Source organism: Rousettus aegyptiacus, unplaced genomic scaffold (assembly GCF_014176215.1).
Source record: "Rousettus aegyptiacus isolate mRouAeg1 unplaced genomic scaffold, mRouAeg1.p scaffold_m13_p_6, whole genome shotgun sequence".
Classification (NCBI taxonomy): Eukaryota; Metazoa; Chordata; class Mammalia; order Chiroptera; family Pteropodidae; genus Rousettus; species Rousettus aegyptiacus.
Window position 1 is genome coordinate 104656289 of NW_023416309.1, and position 18640 is coordinate 104674928.

At 35.4% G+C, this 18640-nt stretch overlaps 1 protein-coding gene and 1 pseudogene across 1 annotated transcript; both read right to left on the minus strand.

The window, feature by feature from the left end:
* Window positions 1-705: 705 nt before the first annotated feature.
* LOC118604612 lies at window positions 706-825 on the minus strand (annotated as a pseudogene).
* An 851-nt stretch (window positions 826-1676) lies between these two features.
* Window positions 1677-16674, minus strand: NOL11 (nucleolar protein 11). The gene is made up of 18 exons (XM_016129114.2): window positions 16490-16674; window positions 15001-15114; window positions 14820-14876; window positions 13607-13755; window positions 12370-12427; window positions 11927-12071; window positions 10431-10619; window positions 9010-9086; window positions 7763-7886; window positions 7171-7259; window positions 6673-6747; window positions 6028-6212; window positions 5754-5879; window positions 5368-5598; window positions 4996-5074; window positions 4411-4503; window positions 2204-2311; window positions 1677-2072 (listed from the first exon to the last, which is right to left on the minus strand). Exons 1-18 carry the CDS (start codon window positions 16628-16630, stop codon window positions 1956-1958), a joined length of 2157 nt encoding a protein of 718 aa, XP_015984600.2. The 5' UTR covers window positions 16631-16674; the 3' UTR covers window positions 1677-1955.
* Between the last annotated feature and the right edge of the window lie 1966 nt (window positions 16675-18640).

Genomic DNA, 18640 nt, shown 5'->3' on the forward strand with positions numbered 1-18640 from the left:
ATTAGCAACTAGTATTTAACAGCAATTAAAAATTTCTACTTAAAGCATCAGTAATTTGCTTCCGTGATATTTACAACCCAAATTATTAAACTTTACAATAAAGATGTTATAGGGACCCTATACAAAAGCTCTGTTCAAATATACAAAGTTTGAGGGTACAGGGACTCTCCTGGCCACTCCCTGCTCAAAGGCCTCTTATGTGATCTCTGACGAGGAAAATTATGTTTTACTGCCAAAGCCATTTTCAACTGAGATTTAATCAGGAGTCACGAAAAGCAAAATGTCAGTCTATCTATGACCTGATTGCCGCTGAGTTTCAGTTGCTTATCTTGCTTTTGCTGAAACAAGAATTTGTTTTTGATAGAATTCACGAATAAATCTGAGTTTTGTCTCTTAATTATGGGTTCTTATAAATGATCATAAGTTAGAATCAAAAAAGTGTGAAAATCTTGAATAATCTTAAGTCCCATAAAATGGATCTCTAAATCATAAAGGATCCGCTACTTTAAAGTTAAAATTTTTAAGAAAAAGTTTAGGAACCCACAAATTTATGTCTAGATGTCTGCAAGCAATTTTTAAAAAGTTTGGCAAAAAAAAGGGTAAAAAAGGGAATATACACTATGGAGACCCACATTTTTCATTTCTGCAGAGAACTGTGTCACTTAAGTCTGGTATGTATGTATGTACATATGTATTTATTTTTAAAGCCTACGGCACCTGGTATTCCTAGGTGGTGTCCCATCCAAGTATTAACTAGGCCCAACCCTGCTTAGCTTCCGAGATCAGATGAGATCGAGTGTATTCAAGAGTGGCAAGACTGTAGACCCAGGTTGTCACTTTAGTTTAAATTGAGCAAAAAGTCTCATTTATATAAACTAAGCATGACAATTAATATATGCTTTTTCTTGGTATTTCTTTTCTCTCAGGATTAAAGAGAGATTAATAAAGAGTGAGAAGAACTTGTTTTGTTAACTGCCATAGTTGTAAACTAAACTTTAGAGAGCCTGACCTAAAATGAGGTCTTTCCCTAATGCAAATTAAGTTAAACAATCAGGATCCTGTAAATCTGGGCTCTAGAATGCACTACAATTTATAGGAAATTAAAAAAATACTAACACTGTAACCCTTCAAGTTAAAACAGGTTTTACTCAACAGAGGCTGTCACAGCTCAGAAATGTTTCAAGTTACTTCTAGAATACTTAATTCATCATCTAAAAGAGTGATTCCACTTTTACCAAAAATGAATTTGAGTTTATTTTCAAGAAACACAAGTATCCATTTCTTCTACATAAAACCTTTCATTTGTTCTAAACCCAAAGAGTTAAAATGAGAAATTCTATGGTCAATTAACTTTTGAAGCTATTTTCAGAAGAGACTTTTACTATTTGGTAGTATGTTTTTATAACCTAAATTATCCTACTCATAGAAGTAATCTGAGAGATGATATATAAAAAGAGGTATTGTTTGACCACTGGGTATGTAAAAAAGATGAGTGGAAACAGGTATAGAACAGGAAAAAATGGCAGAAGATAAGCACATGGCTATACCAGGACTCCTCGCTGCGCTGCTTGTGGAACTGACCAGCTGGATAGCTTATGACTGATACATCTACATTGTTCCTAGAATCACTGTTTCGATGCTGATTTTTAATTAAAAGAACTATTCAAAACACGAAGTAAGAAATTAAGACTTTTATCAGTATCACAAATAAGTTTACTTAAAATTAGCTCAGTTACATATTTTTAAAAAGTTTTAGAACCTCACCCCACCAATGTCCATAAATTAGCACAGGTTCATGTGAAACCTGCAGTCCGACCGAAGAGCACTGGCAAGGTGCTCCCTGACACACTTCTCTGGTCACTGACAGTCAAAAAGAAGACACATCTCTTGCCTGAATGAGTAGGAAGAATTCACATATAAGATCTTCACAAAATGTCTATGGAGAACTGGAAATATCAGAAGAGCTCCAGCACTTCAATCGAATATAAGTCTCTATTATTCTTTTCTTGATTCAATTTCTGTAGCTCGCGAAAACTTACTTCAATCTTGTTGAGCTCAGAACAAATGCATATCTAAAGAAAAAGTTTTAGAATATTTTTTACCATAACTTCTACATAGGAACAAGCCTGCAGTGATTACTTATAACTATTTCGATTAAAGTTTTAAGAATAATTTATAATTTAGGTGATCCTTAGGTACATACCTGAGATTTCACAAACTTGTAAAGACTTAACAGTAGCCTTTTTGCTTCTGGTATCATTACCACAACTGTAAAATTAGCATCTAGAAGTAGGCATATCCAATCCATAATCTAAAGATAAACAGGAAAAGGAATGTGAAGATTTAAATTTAATTTTAGGTTAATTCCTTTTACAAAGTCTAATTAAATCAAATGGTTATAAGAAATGTATTCTTTACAGAAATCTAAAATTTTTAGCTTTGAGATGAATTTCTAAACAACATAAAAAGACTCTGTGCCTTTTATACTTGTTATTTTACAAGCATAATTGGCTCTTTTTCATAGGATTAATCAGTAAAAAAAACAGAGTGATATTTATCCAAGGGAAAGTTAGTACTTCATCAAAAAAATTTTTTGACAATTACTGTCAGTTATAAAAAGCACTCGCTCATCTCCTATTCTGAAATATAAGCTATGCCCCAAGAATAGGGTGTGTGGAATATTATAGATGAGTTACCATGAACTAAAATTATTACTATACATTTATTAAAGTATAGTTTTACTTCTTCAAATGATGTAGTTAACAATGCAAATATCACTGTCATGAGAAAGCATTAAGGAAATAGATTATCTATTAGGGAGAAGAGAGGGACAGCTGATCTCTATGAATAAACAACTCCTTACACCAAAATAAATTTCTTATGTATCAAGGAGTTAAACACAGAAAAGGAAACCATGAATGTACTAGGGAAAAACAGAGTGGGAAGAGCAGCAAGCATGACAGAAACAATAAAAGAAAAGTTTAGTAATTCTCATAGCATAACAATTAAAACTTATCTATGGCAAAAAGTACACTAAAGAGAAATAAAAGACAAGTGATAGAAAAAGTACTCATAATGCACTTGATAAAAAAAAGGTTAATTTAGTTAATACACAAATAATTTTTTAAAAACGTATTTTTTTTTGAAAAATGTTTTGTTAAAACTAGTAATAAACCTACAAATAATTCGTTGTAAGTTAAAATGAAAAAGACATGAAATGGATAAAGAACCCAATTAGGCAGTTCACAAAAAGGAATATCAAGTAGGCAAGAAAAGATGGCCTATTTCTCTCATTATCAAAGAAATGCAAATCTGATTGGCACAGAGTAAGGCCTCATACCTTGGTGGCAGTAGTGCCTAGTATCACAACCCTCTGGAAAGGTAATCTATTGTCACAACCTGTTGGAAAGGTAATCTGGCATTTTCAAAACAAAAAAAGTAACTTTATATATGAAAATTTACCCTACAGGTATTCTTTCATGAAGATACAAGAATACCTGGACGAATATACCTACTGAAGGTTTGTTTACAATAGCAAAAATAAAACAAAAAAACACAACACCTTAACTGTAGATATATAGGGGACTGACAAATTAAGAATTCCTATAAAATGAAATAGTACGTAGTAGTTAAAAAGAATGAAGGAATGAGGCAGATGTATGTATCTTGGTCCAGAAATTGTCTAAAACATAGTGCTAACACGAACTGCAAAATAGTACGCATACTACGATCTAATTTGTGTTAGAAGAACAGGAGAAAGATAATGTAAAGAAAGAAAATCTCTAGACATAAAAAAACTCTTTAATACTGGTTATCTCCAAGAGAGACTAGGAGAGTAGAGACACTCAATTTTCTCTTTCTCTCCATAATCTGGTATTGCTGGAATGTTCAACTACAAAAACTAACTACTTAAAAAATTTCAAACTTATTTTTGAAAATGAAAATAGTCAAATTGTTTGAAATAATTAGAATACATTCTTAACCCATAATAATTTTTTTAATGTTTCCACTGTTTCTCAGATAAATACTGTATTTAAAGAGGGTCTGCCATGAGCTACTTTGAGAACATTTTTCATTAATCTTCATTCTCTTATTGTTAAGAGATTATTATCAGGACACTTCACCCAACAAGGCTAACAAAACTCTTGACAAGGGTCACAATAATCAGGAATTTAAGATGAGGTGAAGTTCTTTCATATAGAATTAAAACTTTAAAAATTTCTCTACTGAATTGAGAGGTCCTCCCCGCCTCCCCACTCTTGTGGTTTGTGCACAGGGTGAGGGAGGGAGCTCATATGAACTAGGAGGCAAGGAGAAATCAGCTACTAGATTCCAGATCCTGACACAACATATTAACTTTTTTTGCAGATTTTTTTTCCAGCACCAAATAAAAGTAAAAAATAATTTCACCTGGTTCAAGGTTGGAGGCTGTGTTCCAGGAAGAGTCATAGTAGCATTTTCACTACACTTCAGATAAAGGAAATACAAATACTGGAGAAATAGCTGGGTAAGGTTAAAAAAAAAAAAAAAGGACAATTTATCACTTAGATGAAAAAAAATGTTTTCTTTCTATAAAGCTAACAAAGAAACTGGAAGGAATTTCAAGAGGCTATTGAATTTAACTATCTGTTGGCACAAAAATGAATAAAATGCAACCCCTGCCATCAATGAGGAGCTCATCTGGCTCGGAAGTGGAGCTTACTCTGTTTATAATAATAAGCAGAAAAGAGAGAATGGTTCCCCAATTCTTTTTAGTTTCTACACCTCTATAACTTAAGACAGTTTAACCTGCCTTCAGATGTGGTGCCAGGAACATGACAAGGTCTGTCATCCAAAATCACTACAGTCTCTTAGGCACAATTTTTCACCATGAGGGCTGGGAACCCTCTTATTTACATATAAGTACTTCTTAACCTTTCAAATGCCCTAAAAGCTGGTTAAGCAGCAAAATTTAAACTAGAAATAAAATTCTACAGGGTCTGAGAGAACACTTACTGTGATATGTTGTGCTGGGATGTCTTTCAAGTGAGGCAGAAGAAATGCTTCACTATATGCTGAACGAAGAACTGCATTTCTACTTAGGAATAAAGGAAAATCTTATTTCAATAAATGAAGGCTTTGCTACTGAAATTATGAGTAATTCCCTTTCCCAATGATATATTTTAAATTTAAACAAAAGTTTTACTTTTCTATAAGAGTTCTGTCACTGAACATTCTCCTAATCACTAGGTCATCCTGAATGCTTTACTATTATAAATAATTGGTATTTATTCAGAACATTAATTTTCAAATTGATAGAGCTTCTACCTTAGTATAACTTCTTACATAAGAAAACAGATTTAAGTTGTTCAAAGTTTCAGAGGATACAGTAGAGCTGCTTTTTTCGGTTTTACAGGGCACGAAGTGGTCTCCTCTCCTGTGTCCTGAGGCTTCTCATTAAACTCTTTATCACAGTTATTACAGTTATCATCTTCAGGATTAAAGCCATTTTGAAGAAGTTCAGTTTGCTCTTCCATCTGCTCATCCTGTACAGCATCGCTGTAGTCAGAAACTGATTCCATATTGACATCTATTTCCTGAAGACTGTCATCACCAATGCTATCAAGTCAATTGAAAACAAGAAATTACTCCTTACAGCTATTTGGATTTACTGGAAAATTTTTCACGTTCTAACCATTCAAAGTTTTAGAAATCAAATAATAAAATAGATGAAAAATGCAGTGAAGTAAAAGGACCTTCAGCTTCTAACTTACCACAGGAAAATTTTTAAACAAGCACAGGTGACTGCTTCAGGAATGTCAGGGAACTGCTGTAGACAGAGCTGTAACATCTGCACATCCATCTTTTCTAAGGCAACCTCCATTAAGCCAGGGCATAAACTAAGGAAAAACACACATATATAATTTTTATATAGTAATAAACTCTCAACTGCAAATAATTTATAAACTTTTTCAGAGTATGAAAACTAGAACTGTGAAAAACAAGGTCAAGAATTGCACATGTAAAGTTTGGGGTACAAACGTTTACCTGTAAGAAAGCACGTGCGTTTGGATAAGCTGCATCAGAGAGTTCCGGGGATAAAATGATGGTTCTGTTTTACATCTTCCCAAAATTCCTATTACTATGTCCCCAATAACAGTATGGAAGTCAGGAGTCCGCTTAATAGCTAAAAATTTACGTAGTTCTACTTCAATGTGTTTTTCTGAATCTTTCTGAAAGGGCAGAAGTAAAGAGTTCAGTCTGTACACTAATAGATGTCACTCTGAACTTAAAAGTTCCTAGGCTCAGCACTTTCATAAATCACTAACACTATTCACGCATTCTTGTGAAACGAGTTGATGCTAAAATTTCTTGTACAAAGACAAACTGCAAAGAAAAAAAAAATTAAAGAGTTTAGAAATGAAAATCTTTAAGAGGCTAAATGACAAATATATTCAGTGCAAAGTTGAATGTGATACTGATGAGGGCACAAACATCACACTGTCCTCACAAACTGCTTAGTGAATCAAATAAGCCACAGTATTGGATTGCGCTGACAACCTTAAGATACTATACAAATGTTGGCTATAACTATAAAAATGATCACAAAAACAAGATAAAATGAAAAGAAAATAGGATTTTTCTAAAACCACCTGAGCTGATTTACCTAACTTACAATATTTTTAAATTTACCTTTATGGTTGATAAAAGTTGTTTGGATGCTTCAACCTCTGGCTGTACACTTGCTTCAATTTTTCTTCTTCTTAACTAGAATTAAGTAAATTCATCAGGATCTCAAAACAATACAAAAGCTCCAATACACATTTAGAAGAACATGAAACATCCCAGAGACAAGCACACTTTTGTTTCAATGAAAGTTTTTTTGTTTGATTTTATTATAGCAAAAAGTTGGTTTATTTCAACTTTTATCTTAAATTTAATACTTTTACAGTTTTTAGTTTTTAAAACAAAGAATAAAATATACTCAGGAAGGTATTATTACTAATTATGAATTGTTTTGTTTTCATTCCTGGATCTTACCCGTGTGCGCATGCACACATCGATTTAAACTGCCTTGTCATTAAGATCAAAGCTGTAAGAGCTGTACAGGTACAAATCATTAAAATAATTTGTCCTTTTCCCATTTTTTAGTATTTGTATTAACATTTCCATTTTGACTACCAAACTTACAGTTCTCTTTGACGGCTCTGAGTTCTGAGATCCAAGTCCACATTCCTGAGAGATTTCCCAGTTTACAAAATGAGACATGGCATGAGTACCTAAGAAAACACACACAACACAATTTCTGGAATTCTTTGACCTACTGAAATTTACCCCACCAAGCAATCAAAGAACAACAAAAAAAACTCAAATACTAATGCATAATTCAAGGAAAGCTTTAAAATCTATTTAATTCTACCGATAACCCTAGATCGGTAAGTTATAAAAGCTATGTACCCAGGAACATCGAACCAACAGATGAGACCACTGATGAACCAGGGAGGATAGAGGGATTAATGATTTTGTCTGGGGGACTCTCTCATTGCCCAAAGGCAAAAAAACACTGGTGTTCAAAACATAGTATAGTTCTTCAGCCTACTGCAGTACCCGCAATATGGACTATTCCTAAAGTAGATACCTGAGTCAAGGAAATCTCAATAATCAGTGGCAAATTTCAACATTAACAACAGGTTCTATAAACTGACGATTGTAGAAATCTACACATCAAACTAGAAGTTAATAAAATGGTTTATATTGATAAAATAAACTAGTAAGTTCCTACCTGGATCTTGACTATGTTTGAGTTTTCCAAGAGCACCTGCTAATGAGGACACTTCACACTTGTATGGAATCACAGTTAGAAATTTTCCATGTAGCATAAACAAATTTTCCCCATAATACCAGAGCTAGAAAACAAATTATCAAAAATGTAAGCATTATTTTTCTCTTCTAAGATCTGATACAACAAAGCCACATTTAACTTATAAAAATAAGTTATAGTGTGAGCAATCTTAATATAACAGAAAAGAACGCAACAAAGTTAAGCAACTTTCCAGAATAAATCTCATATGTACGACTTATTAACTGGGTAGCTTTCATAGCGCTTACTCTTGCCCACATCTGAATGAAGCATAATTTAAAAGATACTTTCAACTCAAAAATCTGATCAATATATATACATTTAAAATCATTGTTTAAAATTAATATTGTCACTATTACGCAGCTATTAACATAATTATGAAGGCTATTGTAATAGCAATGGGCAAACTGTTACAAGTACTAAATAAAAAATGCAGAATTTAACACTGTTCCTATCTTATGATTCCAATTATAAAACTGTAAAAATAAAACAAGTATATGAACAAAAAGCTTAAGGGAACATGGAAGTCAAAAATAAATTTGTTAAAGGAGTGGTACTGTGAATGGTTAATTTTGTTAAAAGTAAACTTATTTAAATTACAATTAAATTGTATGCTGAGAAATCTAGTCTCCTTATCCTCTAATTATAATTATCGATAACATTCTATTATCTTGATTTAGGTATCTGAATATGAATATTCATTCACTAAACAACCAATACTTACTGAGCACCTTTGACAGATACTGAAGATACAATGCAGAACAAAACAGGTAAGGACTCTTGGTGCCTCAGGAATTTTATGGTCTAGTCTGTTTAAATGTAAATTTTTAAACAATTCTTATATAATTCCATATTTACTATACAACCTGAACAACCAATTTATTAAGAAAACTAATAGCCTTGGGGAATAGTTCAAAATACAAAAGTAAGATGATCAAACCAAAGAGCTGCTAAAGGCAAAAGCTGTTTAATTAACTAGCCACCTATTCTCTCCTGATCTACAACTAGCTATAGTTTTGTCTTCTGAAAGTGACAAACATAAGGAAACTATTAACACAACGACCAAATATAATCTTTCACATAATTTTAATCAAAAACTGCCAAAATATTTAGATCAAAAGAGATCTCTTCCCTTACGGTATATTTATTAGGCACAAAAAAACACTTACTTGTCCACTGGTCCCTTGTGGTAATTCTTTTGAAGTCTGCACTGTTTGAAATTTTGTGTTCCATATGGAGAGGCATTCTATAAAAGAAGACATACATATTCAGAAGTCCCAAGTATAAATAAATAGTCATAGTTAAACACACAAGTCTTGATTTATTAAGTATAAAAGTGATCAATGACAACAGTTGATTGTCACAGAAATTCAAAAGTACTAGATCTTGTGACAAGAAGAAATGGACATGGTGAGGCAAGGCACATATAGGATGTTTATGTAATTTCCCCTCAATTTTGCTGTGAACTTTAAACTGCTCTAAAAAAAAAAAGCCTGAATAATAATAATAATCTGATACAGAAAGATCTGTATGATACCTCGGGTAAGGTAAACCACTAATGGTGGTTATTGAGTTTTTTGCTGGGTAGGGCAGGAACCAGAAAGAGGAAGCATGGGAGCTGAGAGAGAGCAGCACGGCTTGGCATAGTGGTGAAGGGCCAGGACTCGGAGGTAGGGTACATGATGGCATAAAAAGAGTCAAGCTGCTTGGGTTGAAACCTAGTATACTACTTAGTTACCTAACACCTCGGTTTCCTAATTTGTAAAACAGGGATGATAACTGTACTTTTTCTCATAGGCTTGTTGGAGGATTACATCACACAAATGAGATAAGTAAAATGCCCGGCACACAGAACTATGCTATCACTAGTAGCCCCTGTAAGTGTGAGAAATATAAGAACAGAGCACACAGGTAAGGGTGGGCATAGCAAAGTTTGTAGACAATAGGGAGCCTGGCCTAAATTCAGAGGGTTCTTGCTCCGAAGTTGGGAAAAGAGACTGGAAAAGGAGGATGAGGTCTGGACTGTGGGAGACCTGAATTTTAACAATAAATTATGAGTTTTATAGTGGAGGCTATGAGCCCCCAACCTTGGCCAGGAACAACCGTGTTTTTCATTGATAGACGACGAGTCTGTGTGCGCAGAGGGGTGTTTGAGGTGACGAGGTGAGGTGATGGTAAGAATCCTGCTCTGGAGTCAGAGAGATGGAAAAGCATACTAGTAGCCCTCGAATTTCAAGCTGTCCAAGTCCAGTAGATTTCCCATTCTGTGGAAATGTCACCAAGTTATGAATTTAATCCTCCAGTGCAAGGCTTACCAATTTTCAAATGCCTTTGGGTTGGCATGGATATCTGCAGTTCTTATTTAAGACATTAGGGATGAGAAAGGCAGATACAAGGAAATGTTTTAGAAAGATTAACCAATGCAAGATGAAATCAAAGACCTATTCAAGGACTAGGAAGCTATTTGAGTATTGTGATAGAGAATGAATTAGAGTGATGATAAATAAGTGGAGGGGTGGGGGGAAGAGATATTAAAAGGTACACTTTGAAGGAGAAATCCCAAGGACTTAATTGATAGGATTTTGGTCACCCTTAGAAGCTGGTAGTGGTGGTCCCAGGACTGCTATGTGATCCTGATCCAGGATGGTGAGTGCAACACCATTTCGGGCATTTCCAGTCACTACGGTCTTGAGCAACAGTGATCTAACTACCCTCTGGTTTTTGTCTGGGTCACTCGGATGTATTGGTATCAAAGTTTCATATATACATCCATCAGAGCCTGTTGAAAACAAGTATTTGTTGTTCATTAATGGATAAAAAAACAATTCTGTATCTGTTACAGTTAAATGCATGTATTATGTTGTTTATAAGATTTTACCAATTTCATACAAGACCCAACCCAAAAAATAAACAAATGTAACAATTACATCACTCTATGCTTTTCCTTAAATATACTACAAACTTAAAATAAAGGTAGGAGTATTATAAATAAAAATCTCAGTAAGAAATGTTATAATAGCCAAGAAATAAAAACTGTACCTATCTGTAATGAAATGAGAGGGGACTGTCAGAAACACAAATCTCGTCAGTGAAAGGATGTATTTCTCATTAGAAACTAATTAGCACTCTGGTCTATTCATTTGTTACTCCATCACCCTAAAAAACATATGAAATTGCTGGTTTTGGCAGGTCAACTGCATTTTGGCAATTGTATGTGGTTCTAGCTATGTTACCACCCTGTGGTTTGGACTCCTTTACTTCAATGTTCAAAAAACTAAAATACAACTTGCAAACTTCTACCTGACAATGTCCTAAAGGTTAAACTTTAAGAAAACAAGTCCCTCCTAAGAAAAGGCATTAAGCAGATTCCAGTGATCCTCTAGAGATGATAAATGATGGGAGCATTTTTCTTAATAGCTACTGCAAACATCTGCACATTAAAAAACTTCGCAAAGATTTTTAATTGTGATAGTATGAAAATGTTTCCTAAATATTGCTTTTGTTTTTTCATCCCTTAACTGTCTCCAAACTTCCAAATAAGCCATCAAGGGTAGGGGAGAGAGGATACCAGAAAGATATTTTTTCCAAGACTATGGTTTTACTTTAGACCATTACAGAAGTAAACTCCAAGGCATTTAAAAAACCTGTAAAACGCTGGCTATCACAGGCTAGAGTGCTTCATTAGTCTCCTATTACCTACTCGTCTCGGTGACTGTTCAAAGAAGGCACGCTAAACCTTAAGGTTGGAAGAGACGGAGGGGCCATTCTACACCAACCTTAAATATTTTATGGTTCACTAATTACATAAAAAAACCTGGCCTTAGCATGATAAAGTGATTTTTCCTTTTTTTATTGGTATTTTTCTATTGTTTATGACATAAAAGTTACCTGCTGAAAACCACTGTCTTAATGCATGACCAGACATGGCACAGTGCAAAAAATGAAGGCACAAATGCTTGTAAGAAGCATGCAAAGGCAAGTGCTTCAACAGAAAACTGCAAAAACCTGACTCTAACTTAAAAGAAAACACTATCCTATAACACTCCTCTATTTACAAGTGCTACAAGTTTAAAGTAAAATACTTACTTAATGACATCAAAGAGATGAATTTCCGATCCACAGATGCAGTAAAACTCTGTAAAACAGACTTTTCTTCTTGTCCAAGTAAGAGTGTGTATTTGCTTAAGATATGTGAGTTAAACATTTGTACATAAGCAGAGTAATTTCCATGCTGCAAAAAAAGGTTATTTTAAAAAAACATTCTCATTTCAATCAACTATATTTAAATGCTAAAACCAGTTGTTGCCCCGTTCTAATTACTTCAATGGGTGCTTAAAAACCTCTTGTCCAGTTAAATTTCAAATGTTATGAAATATTTCCTTATATGATTAGTAGGTTTTTTTTCCTATTTAAATGACACACAAAAAAAATCTTCTGGGAGAAATAAAGTCCAATTTTAGTTTTAAAAATAATATGGGTGATTCTAAAATGTCACACATCATGAGCCAGGAATTAGAGATATCACTTACTTTTTCAGTAATAAAGATTAAAACAGGATGTCTATATACCATGAAAAACTTTGTCCACCTAAAAAAAAAGTATAAAATGACAAATTACCAGTTGAGTGAAACACCATCAATCTAAATTTAAGAGAATATCTTTTATTAAATATTTTTTAGAGCCAGAGAGTCATCAGAGAACACTTAATTCAGTGTTCCAAAATATACCCCACAGGAAGTTAGCAGGCACTTCTGTCAAATGCATCTGAGTTAAATGCAAGTTGCTGAACTTCCTAGAGTTTTAAAGACAATAATGTGAACTGTAAAGTTTTGAAGGAGACACGGAGTGTGACACTATGCATTGTTTCCTGAACTTATCTGACAACCTCTCCCTTTTTTAGAGTCATTTTTGGGACTAGTACTCAGAGGAAAACGTTAGGATCTCCACTACCTTCTTCAAGTGACAGAGGGAACTGAGGCTCAGGAGGGTAAAGGGTTGCAACCAAGGCTGCATAGCCAGTTCTTGGCAAAACGGCTATTAGAATCCAGATCCTCTACCTACATCTTTTTTTTTTTTGGGGGGGGGGGTTTGGGGGTGCTAAGGATTTCCTCCATAGTAGCTCACGCTTTAAGAGGCCTTCAACAGGGAAGTCCAAGATATAGCTGACATTATTCATAGATATAAGTGGGCAATTGTTCACTTACTAAGTCAAAGTCTTTGCTTTGACTGTGAGAAATTTAATCAGGTGGATCAGAGGCAGCAAATTAACTGAATAGGAAATGTGATAATATATGGGGATTGGAGATGTGAAATCACAAAATTTCCTTTTATTGTTTGGGTGAATCACTTTCCCAGTTTTATTAGAGAATCTTGGAAAGCAGAGGGCTCAAAGCATTATCGTTTCACTAATAATAAGCTGCACATTTCTTCAGGGGGAAGGGTTCTGACTTTGGCAGTCAGGGCAGTATGACAGAAACAAAGATTTTTTGTTGTGGGATTACACACATCATCTTCGAATAACTGATTATCCAGTTCTGTCATTAGGACAAGACTCATATGACCTTACTTCATCCTCAATCATTTATCACCCTAGAGATTTCCAAGGGGTGTTATTTTGGCCAATGTCTTATAAATGGTTTTTAACTAGGCTGCTTTTATTATGTTTATAACTAAAATACTTTTTTTAACAAAGAATGTTATTTAAAAAAAACATGCAGAGTGCATTTTCATCTTGGCAAAAATTCACTTATCAGTATTGGTACTCACTTAATCACTTCTTCAGCAGAGATAACACTTTCGATTTTCTGCTGGGGCTCTGCAAGCAAGGCTTCTAAACCACGAACGGCACCTTCCTTGAATAGCACCACGGGTTCTGTTCCTTGTATTGAATGTATCCTATATACCTCAGCTGATAGCTACAAGAACGTAAGAATACTTCAATTTTTATTTTAACACAATTACGGCCTAAGAGAATAAGGACATTTATCGAAGGCTTATTTTTAAGGACTGATTTATTTTCATTTTGATTCAATTGTTTTATAACTATGAATGGTTCCAAAGTCGAATCTACAATATAAATTCATTCAGAAGTCTTTTGCTCTTACTCTGTCTACCCAGTTCCCTGTTCTTACCCTTAAATCACCACTTTTATTCATTTTTAATTTACTCTTTCATTGTGAATACTGGAGATTAGGCTACAACCAAAACTGGTGGTGGTGAGTGATACAAATAAAGCACTAATGCAGTTATAAAAGATTCTGGTGCTAAAGGCCGATGCCATACCTAAAACTCAGCCTGCAAGCCCAAGAAAAGCAGCTAATCCCGCTGCATAAAATTCAGGACCATGTTACTGCAAAGTAAGTGAAAATACTGGAGCCAGGAGACAGAACAGAAAGCTGGTCAGAAGTTCTCAAGGGTCCAGGCAACAACTACTGTTATATCTGAATCAATTCTATGTGTGCCACTTCTAAATTGTGCCAATGATATTTAGTTAGACATCCAGAACTAGAAGGAACTTTCTAGATTAAGAAAAAGTTAATTACCATACTTAAGGTCATAAGTAGAAAAGGTAGTTAGTCATGGTTCTTTTTCTAATACACATGTACCACTCTTAAAATATAAAATACATGAAATTTGCAGGGCCTATTTTACCTACTTTTAAGAAAGGCACAATGAAGTGGAGTTATTCTCATAAAGGACACATCGCAAATATCTAATCACAAATACGGGAAAAATTACAAATTTATAATTTGGGAATTATGTAAATCCTTAATCTCATGGGATAATAAAGTTTATATTTCCTAACATATTAACTCAGGAACTAAGACGTGTTACCAAGATATACTGTAAGATAACTAAAATGAAAAACTATAACCTTTATGCTTACTTTCACAGACGCATTAGGATGAACAACCTACAATACAAATTATTCCATCTTATTAATAAGCTAATGAATATGTTGGAAAATCCAAAGACTTACTGTAGCTTTAAATACTTTATCCAGGTTTACATCTTCATTATTCCATAATCTTAAAACCTTAAATTAAAATATACAAGTCAAAAAAGTATTCCAATTTGCATTTACACATAATAAACAAAAAGTTAATTAACCAACATTTTATTTGTGTTGTATATATTATCACATAAACTTAAAAACTCACCTTATTATCGTGTACTACAATATACTCTCCGGTGTGAAAGTTGCACACAGCTGGACATGTTATAATTTGACCTTGTTTCACTGACCAGCTCCCCAAAGGTTTCTGATCAGAAACCTAATAAAATTAAAATACATACAATATTCAAAGAGTCAATTTATGCCATTAAAAACAATTATATTTACAATAAAAAAATCATTAAAATGAAAGCATTCAACAAACTTCCTAGATTAAAAAAGTAAGTCACAAAAAATAAATACTGTATGATTCCACTTAAGACAGAGTAAAATGGTGACTCCCAGAGGTTGGGGGAATGGGGAGTTATTGTTTAATAGGCACAAAGTTTCAGTCTTGCAAGATGAAAAGAGCTCTGGAGATGGGTGGTGGTGATGGCTGCTTAAAAAGGTGAGTGTACTTAATATTCTGAACCATAAGACAGTAAGACAGTAAATTTTAAGTTATGTGTACTTTACCACAATCAGAAATGTAAACTTTTAAAAGGAAGTTTAAATGAAAATATAAATATAACTAAGTTCCTAAAAAGTTTTTAAAAGATAAATTAACAACACTTTGATAATAAACAAGAGTACATTTCAAAACTTGAATCCACTGTGCCTTTGAACAGGGCATGGAAATTTAGTAAGATAAGCTGGTGTCTTGCCAATTTCATTTAGCCATGGCATTCCTCTGCAGGAAATGCAAAATTTTAAGTCCACTTGACAGGTAAAAACCGACAGAGTCATCAGAAGAGTCAAAACAAACAATAGGGAACTGCCTGCAATCTGTTCCCAAAACTTCAAAGTAGACAGCTAGCTTCTAAAAGTCACAGAAAACTATGTTCGGCATCCCAGAAAACAATATTTTCTGAGCGATCACTAAAAGCAAAGCTGTTTCGAGGGTGTGCCAACAAGCGTTGGGATGAAAAGGGGGCGGGGCATATAGATTTTCCGGGACATAACTCCAGAATTTACAGGTGTAGTTGACAACAGATTATTCGTAATCAAGATTATCATCGATATACCAAGAAAGCAGAAAACAAAACAAAACTCCACAAAATTTTTCCCCGACAGAAGTGTATGGACACAAGGCTAAACCAGTTCCCACCATGTCAGTCATCCTCCCCTGCCCAACCAACCTCCGTTCAAACCCTTCAGTGGGCAGCTAGGGTGACAGAGACGCCCAGAAGGATATTTGAGCAAGGCCACCTCCGGGACTTCCGAAGCAAAAAACACAGGTTTCCTCTCCTTTCCGAGTGTAGCCCACGTGCACTTAAATGGTTTGCTGCCCGCAAATCGGAAATATGCTTCTCTCTCAAGAAAACTAACTAAGTCAGATTCTAGATTTCACTCAGGGTTCCGGAGAGGCCAAGCCGACTTCCCGCTAACCCCGCTCGACGATCTTTTTCTCAATCTGTGATAAACTCAAGGCTCCGGCTCCGCACTCAGCAATGGGCGAGACGGCAACGGGGACGCGCCGATCCTACCGCCCTCACCTTATAGAGGATGACAGTCCTTCCGCTGTCCGTTATTAAAAACTGGTCTGTTTTGTTGCTCTGTTCCACGCCTAGGAGTCCGCCCGGCCCGGCACCCAAGGGTACCACAGACAACGTGAATCCCTCCTCCAGGGCTGCCATCTTGGGCAAACCTGTGCACCGCCGAGCGTCCCTTCCCAGAAGGCTTCGCGTTTCTCTCGCGAGAACTGGGATTCGGACTGGACGGAAAGTCGTCCAAAAAGAAATCTGCTCGCGGAGTGTGCGACCTCTGGCGGGCGGAGCAGGCGCGCGGGGCTTGGAGTTTGCGTCTAGACTCCACCTCTCAGGCCACGCCCCAGCGAGTCCCGGATGTACTCCTGGGGCGCTGGGGTGAGCCGGCGAAATCGTACCTGCTTGGAACGAACTCCCTCCGTCTTATTCTGCTGCTGACTTGAGTAGCTCAAGGTTGAGCATGGCATAGTGGCTGAATATAAATGAGAATTTTTTTTTTCCGTTTAAGCGATATTTTTAGGAATGCCTATCACGACCTTATGGAACAATGTACCAAAGACAAGACATTTTCCTCTTCAGATAAATTCTTAATAATGTACTGTACCTAAATGAAATGCGTAATCTCCCTGCATCTCAGAATCCCACAAACTGTGGCCTCTCGGGCCACCCAAGTGGTCTCTCTCTCCCCTTGTTCTCTGAGCACCAGGGGAAAGTCTCTCTAGCTTACAGGAAATTCAAATTTATCTAATGAAGAAGGATATGAAGGTCCCTGGGGCAATTTTTTTGGCAAAACATCATTTCTGGGAGTGACTGATGTAATCGATAATGTTTTAAAACTGTAAGTAAAAAGAAATTATGCATATTCTTAGGGGGAGATCATCTAAATAAGTAATTACTAAACAAACATGTATAACGTGCTACATCCCAGGGCAAAATGCCTCCACATCAGTTTAGATGAAGCATCCACACGAATCACTTTGTGGGCAGAGTTTCTTCATGGCCACATCACGACACTGGAGAAAGAAGAGTCAGCTGTTGTGAAGGAATCAAATACTGAAAATTCTTATGAAGGCTGACAGGCCTTTTATTTTTCAAAGTGACCAAGAAATTTGACTTTGAATTTGTAATCTTTTTGTTAGTTGGAAAATATTGTTGAGAATCTGCCTAGATATCCATGGCCTCTGTGAAATCTTCCTTTTCCTCCCAGCACAGTTAATCAGCTTCTCTATTGTACTGAAACTTGTTTGGTGTATTTTGCCCGCATTTTGGATCCCAGCCTAGACTTCTCTTCCAAGGGGTCTTCCCTGACTTTCTGGATTAAATATGTCATGCGGGGCACTAGTATTACTGTAACATCCAGTACTAGGATGGTCTAGTTACTCATGTATTTCCCATGATATGTTTATCCTTTAAAGGAGCTCAGAATTTACCACTGGTATCTGGCATAGTGCCTGTCCCATAAAAATCTGTGAGGCTAATGAATACACAGTGAATGCTTCCTCGTCATGTTGAATTTGTGCTTTCCCTCTTCTTCAGCTTGAAGACTTTAAAACAGGGGTTCTCAAACTTTGTGATTTCAAGATTCCTTTATACTCTTAAATTTTATTGAGGGACACAAAGAGCTTTTGCTCATTTAGGTTATATCTGTAGATATTTACTGTATTACAAATTTAAACTGAAGAATTAAAATATGTATTCCTTTTAAGTAATAAACTTATCGTATGTTAACAGAAATAACATTTTTTTGTGGAAGTTCATTTAAAAAATAATTTAGTGAAAAGGATGGCGTTTTGCACATTTTTGCAAATCTTTTAAATGTCTGGCATACTAAAAGATAACTGGATTCTCACATCTGCTTCTACCTTCAATCCATTGTGTTATCACATGTGATATAACTTCTGGACAGGCCCACGGTGCCCCCAAAAGGGAAATTTTAGTTAAGATGACCATTGAACGCCTTCAATGAGAGAGTGGCTTTTAAGGTATGACACGAAGGAGACGAGGGAGCCAATCATACAGTTAACTGAGACAAGAGCGTTCTCAGCAGCAAGTGCAAATGACCTGTGGCACAAGCAGGAGGCTTTATTCAAAGGCTATTGTAGTTGACTGTAAGTAACCAGGTGAGGGATAACAAGGATACTACCTATACAGAGGCCTTCC